The sequence below is a fragment of the Aethina tumida genome, chromosome 2 (genome assembly GCF_024364675.1).
Source record: "Aethina tumida isolate Nest 87 chromosome 2, icAetTumi1.1, whole genome shotgun sequence".
Taxonomy (NCBI): Eukaryota; Metazoa; Arthropoda; class Insecta; order Coleoptera; family Nitidulidae; genus Aethina; species Aethina tumida.
The window spans coordinates 26153108-26176165 of record NC_065436.1 but is presented as its reverse complement, the minus strand read 5'-3'; the positions used below and the strand labels follow the sequence as shown (position 1 = coordinate 26176165).

The window sequence follows — 23058 nt, the reverse complement described above, 5'->3', positions numbered from 1 at the left end:
AGAGTGCTCGCTTAATGGTATTTATCTTTATATTATCCGTTTAATAGACGGCTGCGTACTCTGTACGGGATGAATAGGAAAATTATTTTAATGAAGTACGCCCGTTTTCTGATGGAAATGCATTCCTGCCATCGTCACATTTCGAATGCCACCGATACTATTCATTTGTTAACAAATGCAAATGAACGATCTTCCATCACTTTATATGATCCCAGGATTGTAATTTCATGAGATTGTTTGAAATTTATGTTTTGACTTTAATAAAAGCAATTTGATTTGTTTGTTTTTCAATTTTTAAATTATAGATTGGCTTGAAACAATTGATCTATTTATGATTTTAATTGTAAATGAGATCTTATAAAGTTTTCTTCGAAAGAAAAGTTAAATGAAATTCACACAATACTCTATTGTTATGAATTATATTTTTACAAAACTTAATTAGTAAGTTTTTTATTCCTGTCCAACAAAACTGAGTCCAATTCTAAATTAGAGCTAATAAAGTAGGTGATATATCCCAGAAAATGTTTGATGGTCTCTCATATCTTTGGCAGATCTAAGACTGTGTTGAATCTTCCTCGTTGGTATAAAAACAGTATGGCTGTTATATTTTAATAAGATTTTTCCAATTCCAAAGATAGAAGAGCCCATCAAATAGCTTCTCGGATATACCGCATATACCATGTTCCTGCGGGACAGTATATGTTACATCGGTACCACAAAACGAATTAAAGAATACAAATACAATACAATCCTAGGACAATCAGACAAGTCCGGTGTAGCTGAACATGCAATGTTAGATGGAAATCATAAGATAAAATTCCAAGATACACAGTTGCTTGTCTTGACAACTGGATATCGCAAGAGAATGATTATGGAAGCGATTGAAATCCATAAATACGGAAACAACTTCAACAGAAATGAAGAAGCATTGAAGATGCTGAACAGCTGTGCTCAATAACAGCAAATTCGCTAAGTCCAAGAAACACGAACCAAATCAGACCTCTGAAGATGTGAGCCACTTGTGCCAGCGAAACGTTGGGAAATAATTCCGACAAACGTCGAACAATAAACGCCAACACCTAAAAATATGGAAACAAGGATCACGAAAGCCTCAAACTTTAATAAAGATTTCTACGAAAGGAGCGTTAAAAACTCCCAATCAAAAATTCATACAATACTAATTATGATTTTTACAAAACTTCATTGATAAATTTATGATTTTTACGCTATTAAACTGAGTAAGATTCTAAAATTAAAGATAATAAAGTTTCCTTATAAAGAAATGTTAAATACATAACTAAAAATATATACATTACTTAACTGTTGTGCAATCAAAATGCAATTTAAAAAATAATCATAATGAACATATTTAGAAATTTCGTTTAAATTTTTGGAAAGATACATTTTATAAGGTAAAATTTTCCGTAGAGTTCAAAATTGTTGCTATATTTATTTTTAAGTTAAGCTCCTGTTTTTGAAATATCTGAAATATTCACATAATGGTGATATAAAAATTTCCAACTTTAATTATTTTTAGAGGCGTAGTGACAGAACATAGTAATTTTAAAAGTTTAACAATTTTTACACAATTATCAACCATGTTGTTTCCGAAAAAAGAACTGAAGAACCTTAAATTACATACATACATAGGACTTCATTTAGTTTCTGTAAAAAATAGATATTTTTCTGCATTAACTTACAGATTTAAGAGTCTTTAAATAAACATACTTTAACACTGTCCAAAGATAGTTTCGGAAAAAGTGAGATGAATATTTAAACTTTTTAATTAGGCTGGGATTTATATGGGGATAATTTAACATCTTAGTTCGATGGGACCTGAATTAACAACATTCATAAACTTATTTCGAATATTATAACGTTTGTTATAATTGCTGGTTTGCAAGGTAGGTTAAGAAGAAATTTTTAATGGAGATGGTTTCAGTTACACATAAAGTATGGAAAATGTATATACAATGAAAATACATTTACTTTCGCTGCCACTAAATGTTTCTCCTTAAAATATATATAAATGTTACATTTATTATAGTAAACCTCTCAGAAAAGAATGTGATTAATAATAATAATACCTATCTATTGTATAAATCAATGACATATCATTAAATATTGTTTCTTAACAGCGACAGCATACAAATTTGCATAGATCTCAGTAGACAGAACACAGTGGTCAAAGGAAGTAATATGTTATTAGTTAACAAAATTTAAATCCAAACTCTTGATCCTGTAATAACTCAAAACTTACAGGCATGAAAATAGAACAAATCATATTAGCAAATTTTTTTATAGAAAATCTAACTATATCTCTAGAATAATAACAACAACAATCATATTTGAACGAATACGTTTTTTAATTAAGTCTCTACAATAAAAAAAAATGCACAAAATTTTATATTTCTTCTAAGCAAGGCATTAGAAGTATGAATGTCCATATGTTCAAGTAATACATCCTTTACTTGGTTGATCTGTACGGTGAATATTAGAAAATGTGGAATGTTTTTGTCTATTCAATTACCCCTAATTACTAAGCTACCGTAGTTATATAACAATTAGAACTAAAATATTTTAAAACAAAATGATTTAGACGTGCATAGACCACATACTGAAATTTTCAAAATTATTTTTTTGGCTATATTTTAAAAGCGGAGATTAGTGTTACAAAAACACTAAGATTTTTGTGAAAACTTGTTTTACTATCTATCTAAATATAAAATTATTTAACAGCTAACCAAACAAACATATCTTTAACATTTAAAAATCTAATCGTAAATTCCTGGAAAATGCGCATTCATCAATATACTTGTTTACTTCTTTATTATCAAATATCTGATTTATTTCGATTATTATCTAAAATACCACTTATAAAAATGCACACCGCCAAAATTTGCCAGTATCATCAGCACTTATTAAATAACACGTCAAAAAATCCCGATTTTAAAAATATTTTTTTGCTGAACATCGTCCCATAGTGCATCGGTCCAATTACGAATCGAAAATAATAGCGGAAGTGATCGCCTTTAAGGCGAGATGCGGAGGAATGCCGGACCGCTGGTAATATCGGCGCGGCGAAAAAAAAAAAATAAAACGCTCGGCCGCATCGGTGATTGTATTTAAACTTTAAACGATCGATTTTTTTCGGTGCCAGTCAATAGTGATTAAGGTAAAATTTATTGTAACGGCATCCGGAGACCCGATCAAATGCACCTACGATAATTATCGGCCGGTCGGCGGGGTTTTCAATGGCCCGGCGTCGGTTTGTGAATGGGTATTATTATTATTATTATTAGTTTTTTTTTCGTGAGCCCCAAGTGTACGGATCCGTGTTAATTAATTAGCGTTCGTGAGTAACGATAATTACGTTAAGGTTGCGATTGTTGAGTACGTGATATAAAGTCGTCAGATATCGGCTAACCTTTTACGAATTTGATGTATGCCCTCGAAAACCCGTTGCAAAGTTAATAATAATAAATATGAATGGAGATAAAAATCTATTGCTCACGCAATCAATTACAAATAAAAAATTGACTGATATAAATTGTCAATTAAAACTATTTACGTTTCTGTGCAATTTAGGAAATGTATTGTACAGTGGTAAAATAAGTTACACAGGACGATTTTAGAATTATGGTGGATGCGCGAGGAATGTTTGACTAATTGAAAAAAATGAAGATGTGTATGATTTTTGTAAATATTAAATAAATATGCAATTAATAAGTATCAATATTTCTGATATTATTTATTACTTAGAAATCTGTTATCGAAAATATTATAAGAAATACTATTATAATAATACATATACAAAATATGTATTATAATAAATAATTAAATCTTAAGTGTTTATATGTTTAGTTTTTTATGTGTATGCGATAAAAATCTTTCCCAATTTGGTATCTATAAAATTCAATATTGAATTGAAATAATGTACCAATATTCTTTTAAATTGTATTTTAAAATTATTATCTTCTTATTCTATAAAATATTACATTTAATTTAATTTAATTTTTGAACTGAGTTGGAAATAAATAGCAATTTTTGAAAGGAGTTTTAATTGACGAAATGAGTAACATTTAATTTAACACTAATACAATACCATAAAACATCCTACTAATAATAATATAACTCTGTGAAGAAAACCCTACCAAGTATGGAAATGTCCGATTTCAATTTGCTTAGAATCACGTCCAATGAAACAATGGTGATGCAGTGATAAGTCTTCATTTAGTTTATTTAAAAAGGATGGTTTAGCTAATGTTAGGTATCTTAAAAGTATACAGAATAACGGGTCAGTATTTGAGAGTTCTGGACTCACAAGTGCAGAATAGTAAAGGGTCATTGTTGCAATATATGCCAGATTTAGGACCAGTAGACTTCTGGCTAAACCGCAAACTAAAATTGGTCATGAAAGAGGAGCATTACGAGTATTTAAAAGAGATCCCAAGTACAGTGACCCAGGCCCTAGAAGACATCCCGAAGAATGACTTCCAATTATGTATTGAAACGTTTTAAAGACGAGTCCAACATTGTATAAATGATGAAGAAGTGTACTTCGAATAACAGTACAGTAACTTTAGTTTTGAGACAGACCGTGTACTTTTTGGGTCGTCTTGTTCCTGTAGGACGAACGACATAAACGAGACTGTTATTGTTAAATAAATTAATTAATAAAAACTACCCATCACTCCTCTCTGTGCTTCATTGTACGTAGTGTTGGCAAATCTAAATCGGGGCTTCATATCCTTAATAGAAAGCAAAGCAGATCTGCGGCCAAACAAACCCCCATATACATACTAATCTCCTTCTCCCAATCCTTGAACTATAATAGCAAGTTAATTAATTTAAATTGACGTTTGAATTGTTTTTTTGGCATTCGAATTATCTCGTTTGACACAATATTTTTTTTAGCTACAACTTACCCCTGTTTCTCCAACCTTGTTAATAATACAGGAAATAATTGAGTCCTCTATTTGGTTCTCTCAATCTTGGTAACACTGAATTATAATTTTTCTTATTGTGAATGATACAGTTTCAGTACGACCCATAATTAAATAATTATTAGAAGCAAATGACCGCGAGTAAATAACGACTGAAAATCATACGCAGCAATGAATGTTATTGCTATAATTTCATCCACCATAAAATAAATAATGTTCGTAGTTTTCTAAAGAAAGTAATTATACTGGTTCTGTGAACAGAACAGAAAAACAATATGCTGACATCTAATTTCAATAAGTTTATATTTGTATTTATTTTTTCTGAAAAAATAAGTTATATTACTTTCTTTTTTATTAAGAAGCAGGAATGATATAGATTACTGATTGAATATAATATAAATGATAAAAATACAAAAGTTATATAAGACATGCGTTATTTTTTCAATAGACTGTACATTTTTCAAAATAATGTAATATTCAGAATTGATAAAAATAATCACAAATTTATATAAATCAAATTTTCAATAAAATTTTTTAAAAAAATATTTAGTGTTACATATATTTTTATGTCATAGTAATTTTAATTTAAGTTATGATACATGTAATTAAAATATAAAAAATAAATAATTTAATTCTTTATGAATTTAATTTTTAATTATTTTTGTGTGTTATTTTACAATAATGGATAACAAACAGAACCAACTGACGTTTCCATCCCCATCAAAGAAACAGGACGAGGGTTTAACAGCGACATCAACACGCGATGGCATCCAGCAGGATCCCGATTCCTGCCGCCCGGGCAGCCCGAAGAGCGGACCTCGCGAAGTAGAAGGGTCAACTCGGCTGTGGAATGTGGCCGGGCCTACCTTGACCAGACGATCGTGATCGCGCACCGCTCAGGAATGCGATCTGCACTCTCGCACCTGCACCACGGACGGAGAGGAGGCCTCTCGCTCCTCCGTCTCGCCGCGCGTCTCTTCTTCGGCTCCCCAGCTCCTTTGTGTTCGCAAGCGGACCCGCGAAATGCCGCTACCGCATTTTTGCCCCTTTTTCCACGTTCGTACCAACACCCCCCCGTACCCCGCACCCCGTCGCGCAATAACAAACACATTGACGGTGTTCGTCAAATTATTCCTGCACGCTGTATAATACTTTGACAAAAATTTGTGGCGATGTATTTGGTCACTGAAAAAATATATAAAACTACAAATTTTATGGGATCCATCATTTTTATTGTTTTTATGATTTTATTAATTTCATTTTTAAAATTAAAATATATCTAATATACACAAACTTTTTATAGAATCCATTTCATTTAGATAATGAAAAAATATACATTTTATAGAATATAATCCATTATTTTTTTATAATCAATTCATATTTAAAAATTACAATAAACCTAATATATACAAACTTTGCATAAGATTTATTTAATTTAGGTAATGTAAAAATATACATTTTATAGAATCCACCATTTTTATTTTTTATGATTTTATCAATTTAATTTTTAAAATTAAAATAAATTTAATATATAGGTATAAACTTTGTTTAAAATCTATTTAATTTAGATAATATAAAAATTTACATTTTATGGAATACATCATTTTTATTTTTTTATAATTTATCAATTTAATTTAGAGAATATAAAAATATACATTTTGTAGAACCCACCATTAATAAAATTTCTTCTTTTTAAAATTTTTAAATAAATTTTCATAAGTTACAAATTGTCCAATCTTATTTCTAAGAATTATATTTTTATGCTCTTATCATTTCATTTCTAATATTAAAATAAACTTTGCAAAAAATTATTAAATTTTAAATACAGAGCTCAAATTGTACTACAGGTAATCTTATAATTTAGTTTTATTTAAAATATTAAAACAAATAGAATATGTACAAATTTAATTTAATATAATTTGATGATCTATTTAAAATGAAGAACAAACAATATACATTTTATAATATTCACTAAAAAAATTAATTAGATATTTTGCCGAATACAAATTGCCCGACAATTTGATCAAATAATTTTATATTTATGATTTTATCAGTTTTATTTCTAATATATTAAATTTTTATAGAATCCACCATTTTTTAATATTTCTTGTTAAAATTTTAATTAAATATTTTGTAAATACAAATTGTTCTGACAAGCGTTTATTCAAAGAATTACATATTTATGATTTTATCAGTTTTATTTCTAAAACAAATCAAATATATACAATTTTTGACCAATATATATTTAAATCAATGAACGGAAAATTTTAATTAAATATTTTATAGAATATTGATTGTTTAGATAATTTTATTTCGGAGAATTACACATTTATGATTTTATCAACTTTATTTCGGATTTTAAAACAAATCAACTATGTATAAATTTTAGATATATATAACCGCAATAAAAACATAAACAATGTATTTAATTTCTAGCAGATAATTGTTAAAAAGTACACACCTTAATTGCAAAAAAATGTCAATTAAAAACAATACATCTTGGAAAATGACAAAAAAAGTCGTTTCATACGAAAGATCGAGCCGCACACATGGAGGCTTTGAGAAGTGCAGTCCAATGAAATTCACACACTTATTACGGAGTTATAAACGGTGTGAAATTATTTATTGCAACAGAACGTAATACAACTCAGTTACAATGCTTATTTCTGGGTTAAATCCATCAACAGTTATAGGCACACACACACACACACGATCTTTAATCGTGGAACGTTACGTAAAGGCAATTGAAACGGCCGAATTGACTAATTCGGTAATGGACAGGAGAATGGAGATTTCTGGTGTTGTCGGAAAATGCATATGAAAACGGCTGAATATGTTCAACATAAGTTCGCATAAAATTTAAAATATTACACATAATTTTCTGCCTTATAGACTGGTTTTATTAAATTGCAAACTAGTTTTCGTTTACAGTAAGTGTCCTTAAATAAGTAATCTTGATTATGACATTAAGGCAAGTAAGTAATATAATGCAATTCTTAAAACTATTATGTCAGGACACTGGCTTTTCAAAACTAGCTGCCAGCCTGGTGAACATTAATGGACTCGCTTCCGGTGTTTCCTGATTAATGCAAGCGTTCACTTTAGTCTTTTATGGAAGTTCAGGTGTCAATATAAATAAACGGACACGAAATCGTTTGCAACAACGTGAAAATTATCGTTGTTGCTTATAGCACGAACACAATAATTTTTCGATGATAACGAGAATAGTGCAATAATATGGGTTACTTTTTAATTCAATCAGGTAATCGAAATTATGGTAAAACATGCAATATATCAAGGAATTATATAATTAAAATTCACGTTGCAGTTTTTACGATAGGTTTCGAGGAACTGTTACGTTGAAAAAACCACATTTATAAGGAAAATAATTAACTAAAGTTTAATCAATTTTTTTATTGATAATTTAATATTAATAACTAAAAACGACAATGGTATAAAATTACGACAATCAAAGGATTGTTCGTACCAGGTAAAACCTGAATGGTACTTTACTTTTTTTACCACAACAACAATGTTAATTTATTTAAAAATATTTGTATAAATTATACGAATTTCCAACACAAAATTGTACATTCAACAAGCAATATGTCATGTGTTGTGGGTTTGGTACAACTTGAATTTGAATTGGTTGCTAAAATTTTTTTTTAAGAATTTTGTTAATAGAAATAAAAAATGTCTCAAAAAACTAACTAACTAATCATATAACAATGACCTATAAAAATGGTATAACTGGAAATCGCATAAATCAACTTCTGGGTTAAGTGTGTCAAATAGTGTGGAAAACAACATTAACAACAACTGTATCAGCAGGATTTTCTTAGTAAAGGTCGTTCAAGTTCAGTAAAATAAATAAAACAATGGGTTCCATTTTTAACACCAATAAAAATTATCAATATGTCAAAATTTTATGTAAATTTCGGCATAAAATCACAAACGTGTTATTTAAAATTGATAACCACTACAAACTTATAACGTCGTACAGTCACTTTGCTGGTTTCAACTCAGTACAACACGTTACATAACATAGCTCCAAGATATTATGGTGTCCATAAAAAGCGTGAACAAAGCGTCGAAATTAATATTAGTTAACCAATAGTTTTTGCAATCGCTGAAAAATGTCAAACGCAACAGTACTGCCACAAGTCGGTCGCAGGAATGGAATAAATTGAGAACCGAATCAGGATCAAACTGGTATCAGTGCTGAATGCGCCGCGTATTTCATTTCAGGTGGAATACCTCGAGCCAAGTCCGGAGAGATCCAAGTACATAGTCGGACACCGTTTTGTTTTCATAAATTGTTGTGTGCAAGTGCTGGGTAATTTTTCGCCGGCCCGATAAAGTGATAGTGGTGTATCATTATCTCATTTTACGGTCGATGCATGGAATAAAATAAGTTAAGCGCTCGTACGTAGTACACAGTCGGTACGCGCCCGCTTAATTGGAAGCGCACAGGTTTCGAGGAAGTGAATTTAAACAGAAATTTCGAGGATGCATCACCACATAGACATGGACCGGATGCCGGAGCCTAGAGATCCGAACGAGAACAGATGCGTGTCCTGTTTGAAAACCAACACGCTTACCATCGCCACAGTGGCCGGTGTTGTGATCGGTGCCGCACTGGGTTTCATCCTGCGGGCGACGAAGGACAATTGGACCGAGCGCGAGATCATGTACATCGGCTATGTGGGCGATCTGTTCCTGCAGATGCTCAAGAGTCTTATCCTTCCTCTCATCATCTCCTCCTTGATATCGGCCATAGCCAGTCTGGATCTGTCGCTGTCCGGCCGGATCGCCGGCAGAGCGATTGCCTACTATCTAACCACCACCTTTGCGGCCGTTGTTCTAGGAATAGTTCTTGTCGTTTCAATCAAGCCGGGAGTGGGGCACACCGGCGACACGGATGTGGAGGAGGACGAGGAGAAAAGGCACGTGCTCACCGTTGACACTCTCTTGGACTTGGTCAAGTAAGTAAAAAAATCATGTTTATCTGGTCAGGAGGGCGTGTTAAAGAGAAGAAAACTACATTCCAAAGTCAGAGTGAAGCTGAAGCCACCAGTTTCTCTGACCGACGATGGTATCTGAGTCACAGCATTTTGGATATTAAGTGACTTTTTAATTAACAAGTGAAATAAGATACGTTTTAATCAACATTGAGCATGATAAAAAATGGAACAAAAACCCGAGAGAGATCCTTTCCAAAAGAATATTCCGCGTTATGTCATAATCTTCAACGGATTAGAATGTAAACAAAGTCCGAACCAAATTACAAAACCTCCTTTCTATAATTGCCAATCTAATATCGGCATCTCCGATTTCTAAAGCAACAAACTAGGAAACAGAAGAGCGGAGGATCTTTTTGCCAATGTATGTGGGTCGCGCTTGCGCTAATTAACCTTGATGCGACACATCTGCATGTGTGCACAGAATTATGATAACATTAATTAAAGTGTTTTGTAACATACTGGGATTTTCGTATTTTATTAAACACGTTCGTGATATTGAACGGCCACCTTTTAAAGTGCACTGGAAGCTGGTCATTTGGGTCAAGAATACTCGGTTCAAATGTAAATATTGTCGCGCAATCTATTAATGGCTTTATTAAATTAATTGTCGTATGCGCAGTCATTAGCTTCGCGAGGTCAATGACTTTGGCTATTCGTTCAAATGCAAAAATATACAAGTAACGGATGTTAAATTAGGCGATTCATTGATTTTTGACACAGTTCTTTGTTTGTTTTTTCCACGATCCTTGTTTAACAAAATCTGATGTTGGGATGTGATATATTTGTTTTAAATGCCCCATTGTTAGTTACTCAAACTTAGAGTGGAGTAAAAAGTGACTTACGTTTTTCTAAATTTAAAATATCTCTAAAAATTGTATATTTTTAAAGTAGCTTTCAAGATTTGTTGATAAAATGAAGCGAAATTTACAACGCATTTTCAATAATGAAACACTGTATTCTCAAAGATAAGATTCCAGATGATATAAGGATCTTATCTATCTAAATGTCAAAAACTTACAGAAAATTCTAAATTTTCAATAAACTTTACGAAAACATGTACATACAATTAATGGTATCCAATTTTACATTACAGAAATATGTTTCCAGCCAATATCATTGAAGCATGCATCTTCCAGGTGTGTTAAAAATATTTTTAAACAAGCTCTGATACTAACTGTATTTATTTTTCAGCATCGCACTTTGCTAGTCAACGACACCAATGCAACAGGTATTGTCGCAATTAGCAATCATTACAAAATGGAAATAACCTTTGCAACACAAACTCGTTCAATATAAGCAAGATAAAGGTGTATTTTTAAAAGCATCAAAATTCACTCGTACTTTCAGAGTTGGAAGACTTCTCGATCACAACAGAAACGGTAACCGGAACCAACATCCTGGGATTGGTGGTGGCATCGGCGGTTGTTGGAATAGCCATCGCCCAACTAGGCGAGGAAGCCAAAACGTTGGCCAACTTCTTCCACAGCCTGATGGCCGTAATGATGAAGATCACCGGTTGGGTGATTTTGCTCTCGCCCGTGGGCATTCTGTTTTTGGTGGCCGCCAAAGTTTTGGAAATGGACGACATCGGCACGGTCATGAGTCAGCTGGGCTTGTACTTCGGAACCGTTTGCCTGGGATTGTTGCTGCAGGGTTTCGTGGTTTTGCCCCTGCTGTACTTCGCGTTGACCAGAAAGAATCCCATCCACTTCGTGTCCAACATTGGAACGGCCATCGCCACAGCGTTCGGAACTGCCTCAAGGTAAATGGTCCATCCGATTTTTAGTTCGATTGAACTTTCTAAACGGTTTGTGTGGTTTTTTTTCGACGCGGTTATATTGTTGTACAATAATGACATGCACAGTGATAGTTGTAGCTTGCAAAATCGCCTTTAACAAACGTACTTGACTTATCAATTTTTACGCAAGAGGCGGAGACTTAATTACGGAAGTTATTACTTCGCCGATACGCTGTCAAGCAAGTAATAAAGATATGAAAAAAGACCGTCAGTTAAAAAAAAAAACGGGTGACCCAGCACACAGTTTCTCTGATCTATATTTCGAATTGAACAGTGTACTGGGAACTGTAATAATAGCAAAGACAATTAACGTTGTAAACTAGTCCTCCATCACAATTAATATTTCTGTAAATAAATAATAATGACAGTTTTCGCGTGTTTTAGATGCATTTTTTAATTAGTCGTATTGTTCTCGGTGGACTTTTAATCATCTTGGCGTTTCTGGATACGGTTATTTATGAAAAGTTGCAGGTTATTACTGCAAACAATGCAATTTTTATATTTTAATTTCTTTTGACACAAGAAAGAAAATAAAAGATCCGTGGTTACAATAGAATTTTTGTTTTATCTGTTTCGTTGAAAAGCAAGGAACTGAAGTAAAGAATTTTTATATCAAACCACTGTTGTTTAGGAAGAGTAATTTTTTATACGAAAACACATTTTTCAATATTTACTAAAAAATTCACAGAAAATATGTAAATTAAGTTCGTTATTATAATAAAATTTTGTTTCTTTTTCGCTGGTCCATTGAAAATGGAAGAACTTATGTAAATTTTTTTTACCTCAAATAAGCATTTTTTATAGGAAAAAATATTTTCAATATAATTCATACTTTTTTATTTTTCGACAACATTTATTAAAAATATATAAAATTAAGCTCTTATTATATATTTTAATAAAAATTATTTTATGAGACATCAACATTATTTTTTCATTCATTAATACAATTTGAGAGAAAATATGTATAAATGAGGACAACGAGTGAAATTATTTTTTTATTTACTTCCACTTAAAGGATAACAGTAAAGAAAAAAAATTTATTTTTCGATAAAAAAAAAATATTTAAAAAAAAAGAACAAATATAAAATGTATTAAAAAATATAAATATTTTTTATAAAATCATTTTCAATAAATCAGAAAAAACATTTTATGTCTCTCTATTTCTATTTTGTTAATATTTTTTAAGTAAAAATTAAAAAATGTTTTTTTTGTATGGAAAATATATACATTTTTTCATGAAAAAACTATTTTTTTTTCTGTGAAGTGAAATGGAATCAATATTTGATAAAAAATAAAAATATTCAGTTCATTTTTTAGAACATACATAAATTCTATTATATTCGTGGTCCTCATTTTTACATATTTTGTCAAAATTAACAAATGAAATAAATTAATTTTGATCTCTAATAATTTTTTTATACAGAAACTTAAAAAAAAAAAAATTATATAGAAATTATTTTTATTTATATAATTATTTGACAAATTTTGGCAACAATTAATAATGTGTTTTTGTATAGAATTATATTATTTTTTCCGGAAAAAACACTTATTTGAAGTAAAAATTATATTGTCATTATAAAATTTTGTTGTTTTCCCTGTTATTGTATTTTTTTATAAAAAAATTTTCAAAAATTTGTCTGCTTTATTGAAAATTGTGTGTATATTTCTATTTATTACACAAGAAATTTTTTTTCTTTTTTATTATAAAGGAGGAGAATTTTTTTATGAAACATCTTTTTAAAGAAAATTAATATAATTTATTAAAACATTTTAGACAAAATTTATAAAAATAAGAATTTTTATCAGAGATAATTTTTTTCAGAAAAAAATACCATAACTTCTAACATCTATTTTTATATGTTTTAAAACAACATGTCCTAATTTTATGTTGTTTAAAAATTAGTACATGTATATTGAACCATAAAAACTTATAACCTGTTCAAAATATGTATGTCAAATTGCTTATCATTTTACGAGAAAAACAAAAGAACAGTTTAGTAATCCGATTTCGTTATTAGTTTACGACTATTATAAAACCTGTAACAAACATTTTTTTCAAATAAAACAAAACAAATAATTTAATTGTAACTAAATGACCTTCAGTCGATATAATATTGTTCCCATAAAAAATCACACGTATCAATAGCGATGTTGTGTGCTAAATCTTGACACAAAAATTATTCTACCTGTCGCAAATTTTTAAACACTTTCGCATGGCTCATTAAAAATCGAAACGCGAGTAGTAATCATTGAAATAAAACAAAACAATTTTACCATAATACATTCAATGACCTTCATCGTGATAAATATTCAGAAAAACATATTTGACTGTTTTTTATAGTTCGGCAACTTTACCATTGACGATAAAGTGCCTGGAAGAAAACCTGGGCGTGGACCCGAGGGTGGCACGTTTCGCCCTGCCGATCGGCGCCACCATAAACATGGACGGCACCGCCCTTTACGAGGCGGTGGCGGCGATCTTCATCGCCCAAGTGCGTGAGGTGGACATGGACTTGGGCACGTTGATCGCGATCAGCATAACCGCAACCGCAGCCAGCATTGGCGCAGCTGGCATACCGCAGGCCGGTCTCGTCACCATGGTCATGGTCCTGGACACCGTTGGACTGCCGGCCGAAGATGTCACGTTGATTTTAGCGGTGGACTGGCTGCTGTAAGTGTTTTCGAATAAGACAATCGACGTGGCGAACGGTTAATTAATCGACAGGCCGATTTATCATTTTGGCTTGTTTATACGTGTAGATTTGCTGGTTGGGGTGAAACTTCATTTCGTAGATTAGAGTTATTGGAATTGCATTCCGAAAACACAGATCCTTGGCGGCTTTCGTAGTTTCAGATTACGTAGATTAATGGATTATCCTAATCCATCAATAAACATAACAGCTTACAGATAATAGTACACGTCAATTATGATTTTATGAAGTAATTTGTGGTGCGGTGCATTGTTTTTCAATTAGTTGCTTTCATGGTGTGTTACCTCGTCAAGGCTACCGTAATGTCAAATAACCATAATTTTTTTTTAAATATAGGGATCGATTCAGGACGGCCATAAACGTAATGGGTGATGCATTTGGAGCTGCGATAGTGAATCATCGAAGTCAGAAGGAGTTGGCAGGATTAGGATCCGATAAAAAAGAAAGTTTTGCAATGGAAGAACTGGACAAAAATGAAAGAAGCAACTCATTACAAGACCAACAAACATTACAAAATTGAATGCATACTAGCCATAATAACACATGTTGTTTCTATAAATTATCATTGACATTTTTAAATTAAGTATGTGATAAATTTAAATTGATCGACGATCTCTTCTAATAGTATTATGCACATAAAATGTATAAAATTCAGAAATCCTTTTTATAAAAGGTTTTTCAACCAGCATACTTATTGTAAACATATTATTGTAAACATATTACACAATGGTGTACAAATTTACAAACAAATAAAACTGTTTCTTTTATTTTTCGACATTTCTTAGCTACAAGAATTTTAGGATGGTCCCCGTGATTCCTGGAACTAAGATTTTTGGTGAAGTGATATGTAGATAAAATCTAATGGGCCATAAATTAAAGGAATGCCGTTTATATAATGAAAATAAGGAGTCTGACGTAAATAAAAAACTGTAAAAAATGTGGCCTGGTATTTCGGATTTATGGACAGAAGACCTGTTACTATTGAAATTCAATTTCGATAATCCATTCCGAATAAACGAAAAACAATCACAATTAATCTAGTTCTGCTTTAGCTTTCCCAAATTTCTTTCAGAATTTCAGAGTTCATTCCCACACAAATTATAAAAATACAAAGATATTCATTAGTTAAATTAAAAGGTAAGTAGAATGTCACAAATAAGATTTTGGTGTAAATTTTATCTTAAGTGCTAGAATTTCCTGTAGCCAACCTGATCAGTTATCCGTAAAGCTTGTTGCTGGTGGAACTTTTAAAAAACACGTCAGGAAATGGTTATTTTCCTGGATGTTCCGTATCGGAAACATTCCGCGAACATTCCTTCATTTTGTCGATAAAAAGGCCAGCGCTTCGCGGAGCCCCGGGCCATAAGGCGTGACCGCCGCCAAATACGGACATGTTATGTTAAAAACATAAGTACTTGATTGTATCATTGGTGGCTTTGAACGGGTCGGATTCCGATAGTCGGACCTGAAGTTCTTTTTATTGGCCAAGGAGCGACGACGCATTATTTTCCTGCAACATCTAATGTCGATCTGTGCCTCGGCTTGAATATTGATCACTGCCAATTAGATAAGTTGGGGACAATGCCGGGAATTATTACATGGTTGAATTTTAATCGGGAACAAACCAACCTTCCTCGCTTCTATAAATCATCTACTAACTAAGCCAAGACTAGTACAAAAACTAATTTTTTTAATATTACTTACATTATTAATTTAAACAAAAAATATTTTCTATTTTTTTTTACTTCATAAATTTGAGGATATTAAAGTTTAATTACCACCTTCAAGTATATGGTAAATTAGAAAATAACAGTTAATCTCAAAAATATTATAAATGTTTCAATAATTTTCACATCCCAAAAATAATGAATAATAAAATGCTAATTTAAATATGTCAGATGAATAATTTTTCATCGCATATAAAAAGTCAATTCAAATCTAATAGCCACAGTTGAATTGATTTTAAATAACAACGTTCCGTTCAATTATTTTAACATTATGCTTTTTAAAATTTAAAAAGGGCAAATATAAATGATTAGGTCAACAACAAAGAACTGTAATTTAATACTTCCATAATTTACATAATGTATTCAAATAATGTGACGTTTTCAATAATTTTATTGAGATTGATTTCAACATCTCATTTAATATGCGGATAAATAAATGAAAAGTAATGGACACTATTATTAAACAAACGACAATGTTTTATTTAAGCATATTTCATTATTAACCAATGATTTATGAATGTATTTACGTACAGTATCTTATTTATAATTTATTGGTGACGTTTTACTCAATAACACACGTAGATTTGTCAATTTAGATAGGAATTCAAAATTAAATTTTGTAAATTGAAATTTATTTATTGTAAGTTCGGAATTGACGAAGTTAAGAATTTAGGACATTAAAACTCGATTTTCAAACTCACATGTTTAAAAATTAAAGATTCCAATAAATATTAAATACTGGAAAGAGAAATTTACTTTTAATTTGTCTTTAATATTCAAATATATATTTAATCTATGGTTTAACTTTTAAATATACTTTTTTAAAATAACTTTTACAAAATAATAATACTTATACTAAACAACTTTTCGTCAACTTTCTACAAACATATTCATCCCAAAATTTTAAAATTTATTTATTGTAGGATCAGAATTTTCGAATTTCAGAATTTACGTCATTAAAACTTGATTTTCATACTCAAAGTTTAGAAACTAAAAATTCCAATAAATATTAATTACCGAAAAAAGTAATTTATATTTTAAACGTTATTTAATCTATGGTTTAACTTAATATTATATTTTTAAAATAACTTTTATTCGATAAAATATTAATACTTATACTAAACAATTTTTTCCAACGTTCTACAAAAAAATTCATCCCAAAATTTTGAAATTTATTTTCAAGTACACAAGTTTATAAATTAAAAATTCTTATAAATATTAGATAAAAAATTAAATACATTTTTAAAGTTTAAGTATATATTTATTCTTTTTAACTTAAATAACTTTTTTACAATTCCTTTTATTCAAAAAAATAATTCTATTCAGCAATTTTTTGCCAATGTTCTACAAGCAAATTAATGCCAAAATTGTGGATTTTTAAAACTGAATCTAATCATTCTCTCCAAAATTAAAAGTCTATTACGTAAATATTTTGACAATCTTATGTGGAAAATTTCGAATATTTCTTTGACTTCCTATTGGGACTTCAGGTCTTGCATTGCTATGAGGAAGCAGAGGACCCGACCCTTCAACTAACTAAAGAACTAATTTTTTTCATGAACTTGGTTAATTTGCGAATAGTAGATAGTCTTATTGATCGTTTTATAAGTAGTCAATAACTCCACCACACAATCATCAAAATGTTTCATGGGTTAAAACACGATTTCATTTTATTGTCCGGAGTGTCAAAAATAACTTATTTTTTGACATATATAATAATACTATCAATAGAAAGCTCATTTGCGTTGCGTGCAAGGAATGAATTGGCTATTATCAAACAATTAATTTTGTTATCTTCACTTAATTTATGTAGAATCCATTTATCCGACTTTGATGAAATTCATTACACGAAGACTCTTTCTAATGGTTCATTCCCCGCAGTTTAATTAGTATCTTATTTCCAAACATGTTGTATGAGGATTTTGCACGAGATATTGTTTTATTTCTTCGTTAGCATAACATTCAGGATGGCCTTGACGTTGTTCATCTTCGATGCCATTCATTGTCAAAATCATGCGACTTCATCATTTACATCATCTTTTCCAAATGGATAACGAATGCAACATACTTCTCCTGCTTTAAGCAAATTAGCATAATTACAATAGTTTTTCAATAGTACATATATATTAATATGAAAATTTAAAAATAGAATATAAAAAATATTCAAATAAATCATGAATCAAGGACGTAAATTATTTTTTTGGTACCAAATAAGATTAACTTTTGGACTTCGAAATCGAATGTACAAAAAATTCATTAACAAATAATATTTAATATTAGGTACATTTTATTAAAAATTGTAATTGAGAAACTATTCATCACAATCAGCTTAATTAAGAACCTCCGAAACACAATAGCATAAAATTGTGGTGTAACAAGAGAAACTTTAATAACACAGTTCCCGTGATGGTGAAGCCCGAAGAAAAGACATCAAAAAAGAGCCGGGCGCTCAGTGCTGGGGCGTTTCATCAATCTCTCGTTGAACGAGCGGCGGCGGGTTACCTGTTGGTCGGAGGGAATATTTTAAAGCGTGCCATCGCGACCGGTTAACCGACAAGGTGCGAAATAAATAGTACTCGCGGCAAGCGACCGGCCCAAATTTTCGGTTTTATGAATGTGTGTGCGTCCGAACGAAGGGGGGTGCAGGGGGAGGCGAGACCGGGCGCCGCATTCTGATGGGATAAATGACCGCCGCACCGTTGCTACCAATGAGTCGTGTTGAATGGGGTTTTTATGGTCGTCGTTTTAGTCGTACATTTTTGACTATTGTTTTTATACTGTAAATTTTAGGACGGATATTTTATGAAAATTGCTAAAAACTGATTGAGTTACAACCAGATCAATGAAGTCTTCTTTACAAGTGCAAAATATGGCGGTCTCCATCCGGCCGTTCTTCGAATTCCACCCACGGTGTGTGTTTTATGCAACGGGACGAAAAAGAGGCGCCAGTGGCCGCAGAGTTCGAGACACAGAGGATCCCGGCAAGTGTGGACTGAATAATTTCAACGTGAGAGATCATAAACTGGGGTGATCGCATCGCTCCCCAGCGGTGGCATGCCATAATGGACGACGAGGTGGAATAAATGCCACGTAAAAAAAATCGCTGTCAAGGATTGTGTTGTTACTAGCGCAGTTCTGGGGCCCACTCAAATTCGTATGGCAATTTTATGATGTTAAACCCATTAACAGAGATGATAATATTGCTTTAAAAAAATATGTATGTGTCATATTTGAGTATGAAATAAAATATCCGAATACCCTTTTATAAAATGTGCAAAAAGATTTTAATATAAAAATATATAATCTATGTTGTAATCCTAAAAATATTATTTTTTAATATTATTATTGTAAAAAATGAAGATTTTAATCAAAATTATAGATTAATAAAATATGTTTTTATTTTACAATAAAGAACTAATTGAACGTAAAAAGTTTTCTGATTTTGTATACAAAATAATATAAATTAGAATCTTTTTGGATTAATTAAAATTGTAAATAATTTTTTCTATTTAAGTAAACAGTACATTGTTTATATTAACTTTGAAACACCCTCGTATATTACTTTTAAAAAGTGTAGTTGTTTAAACTTTTAAAAAGTGTAGATGTAGTTTTTGTTATTAAAAATATATACAAAGAGTGTATATATATATATATATATATATATATATCTTTCCCGTTTTCTGAGAACTTTCATAATAATCAATTATTATTGATGTAATGTGTTAAATTTTTTGAAAGCAGTTTTTCTTAGAATTATGTATATATGCACTACAAACTTATTTAATCAAATATTTTCAAAATGTAGCATACAAATTAGTATATTGGATATTATAAAAAAACAATTCTCATTGTTTAAATCTAAAGAGTTCTTATACGCAAGGAAAAAAGCTAAATAAAACTGTTTTTATAATATTTTGTTTTTAAAGAATAATTAATATAAAAATTTTATTGAAACAAGAGTAATGTAATTGTTTTATTATATTTTTAAGATTTTTAAATAAGTATAATTAAGTAATCTAAAATAATCAATGTTCTAATTACTAAAACTGAAGCAACATATTTGTTATTGATATTTTAAAAATGTTAATTTCCACAATTTTATTTTTTTTTATTATTTAAAGCCAAAAAATAGTTGTAAGTTCATGTTTACTTACTATCTATAAAATTATTTAATAAGCAAAAATAAACAATTTAATTTAATTTTCCATAACATTTAGGAAGCAAATTATTGATCTATACATATGTGAATTTATAACTTTATTAATCTGATGAAAAGAATGTTTTTTATATAAATAACAGAGTGGAAACTTTAAAAATATAAGATTAACTAAAATATTTTTGTATACAATTTTTTCACATTAAAATAGTTTTTAAATAATACCATAAAGAAGTTTAAAAAATGTTTATTAGAACTAAATTGTAGATAATTGTGTATAATATTTTAAATATTTTCAGTTCCATACTTTTAAAAATAGTTTTTTAAAACCAAAAGAGCTTTAACTAAAGTATTATACAGTCAGCGTCGGATCTGCAAATTGTTATTAAACTTAAAATTCTAATTGTCATTAATAACTACTATTTTGTTTTTCGTTTTTTGAGAATCTTGCATATGAGAAACTGTTATAATTTTAATATGGATCATAATATTTATAACATGAATTTTTGGGTGGTATTTAAACTTCTAAACAATAGTAGATTTGAATTATTTATTAAATTAATTTATTTACAATATATTTCGTGTATCTTGATCAACAAAAATAAACGATATAAAATAAAAAAATAAAAAAGTAGAACTGAACCAGTAATGAAAAATCAACATTAGTTATTTCAAAATATTTTCAATACTTCTATTGTGAGACTGTAGTTTTTTAATTCAAAATAGCTTGTCTTAATGGAACATTTTATTTAGTATATCCAACATCCAACCTCACTAAAATGTAAGATTTTTTTTTAATATTAAACAATACCAATTATATTTTATAATTTTGTATTTAAATATTATGTTTCATTTTAGTTGTTATTTATAGAAGTATTATACAATATATTTTGTTCAAATAGACATTTAATACTAATAATTTGTTTTATTAAATATATTATTTATTTTTGAATTTATTTGTTTACTTTAATTATACATTTAACTTTTAATACAAATACGATATGGTAAAAACTTTCGTATGATAGAGAATAATTCTTAATTTCCAATATATTATATGATAATTGAGTAAAATACCTTTTAGAATAAATATATTAGAATTAGGACAACAATTATTATACGAATTAAACAATAAGAACTGTAACTATAAAAAAGTTGTATACATTAATATTCGATTCAAAACACATAACGTGAATAAGCAATATTCTTAATTTGTCAAAAATTAATGATGCGAATCTGTTGCAATAACACATCTAAAAATATTTATTTACTGTGTCACAATTGAACACTCGCACACTTTTTGCTACTATCCCCTCCAATCTCACACACTCGCCGGAAGCGAATATAGCCTTTAAGATGTAACTGCAGATCTGACGCCGACCGTATGTATATAATATTATATGTATTATAAGTTCATTTAATCAACAAAAACTTATGTTGAATTCATTAAATACTATAAAAAGGATACAAATTATTAATTTATACTATGATTTATTAACATAATTTCATTTAAACTGATAAAAACAATGTTTTTGACTTTATACATAACAGAAAAGATTGCAATCTTAAAAATTGTATATAATTGACCCCAATAGTATATTATTGAAAACAATTTTCCTTAGATTTGAATCTAAATCGTTTTTAGTTTCCATAAAAAAGCTACATAAAACTGCTTTTGAATTATTTCCCTTTAAATAAAATATTAAACATAATCAAAAAATCCATATTCCAACGGTTTATTAAAATGATTATTATTATTAAAATTAATTAATTATTCATGTTTTCTTATACTGTTTATATTTTCAATTTTCTACGTAATTATAATAGTAAATTGACATACAAATGTTTCCGATTTAAGAAAATATGATACAAATTATTCATTTTAAATTAATACCTTCATAAAATCTGATAAAATGGAGGTTTATCAAAAAATAACACTAATATTATTTATCTAATAATATATAAAAAAAGTTTACTGAAATCACCAATTATAACAAAAACATACAGAGAAAAATGCCAGAAAATTTCAGTATCAACTTTCTTCACAGCGAAAAGAATCTGTTATGTTATAAAGTCGGCTTCGGTTCAAACGACTGATAACTTATGTCCCAACATCAAATGACAACCAACCATTTAAACCTCCTGCAGCGAATATGCATAACTTATAATTTTGTTTTTCGATACTGTTCTCCAGGCCTGTATCGAAAAAATTGGAACCGGAACCGTCCGCATTAAGACGAATTCCAATGCGTTCCAGGAAACTGAAATGGTCCAGATTTACCAGCGAATGTTCCTGTTCTCCTGACATTCGATTTCCCCAACTTCCGGGAAAATCGTTTAAAAAAAAAATGCATACCGGGACATCCTGGCAATTTGTAAACTCATATTAAAATTTACGATTTGCAACAGTTAATTATTAATGTAATGTGTATTTTTAAAAATTCATACACATTAGTGACGATAAAACGCAACAAGATAAGATAAACGTATTAAAAAAGGCGGCAAAATAATTACAATTAAATGAGATAAACATTTAAAGGGACGCTTTCTGTGCGAGGAAACGATAGAGTCGAATATTGCGAACTTCCGATATGGAATTTCATCAGGCTTCCATAATCTGGACGAAGGTCGTCTCGAATTTCCCTGAGCTGGGAAAATCCCCGAAACAACGCTCAATCGTAAGGTAACGGTTCAGTGTT

General features: G+C 29.9%; 2 protein-coding genes across 4 annotated transcripts in view; one reads left to right on the top strand and one right to left on the bottom strand.

The window, feature by feature from the left end:
* The window catches only part of LOC109604458 (zinc transporter ZIP11), an 87859-nt gene that overhangs the window by 32794 nt on the left and 32007 nt on the right, over positions 1-23058 (bottom strand). The window lies entirely within an intron of this gene.
* On the top strand, positions 8981-15246 carry LOC109604457 (excitatory amino acid transporter 1). The gene is made up of 6 exons (XM_020020985.2): positions 8981-9931; positions 11064-11106; positions 11162-11198; positions 11318-11732; positions 14110-14439; positions 14816-15246. Exons 1-6 carry the CDS (start codon positions 9456-9458, stop codon positions 14997-14999), a joined length of 1485 nt encoding a protein of 494 aa, XP_019876544.1. The 5' UTR covers positions 8981-9455; the 3' UTR covers positions 15000-15246.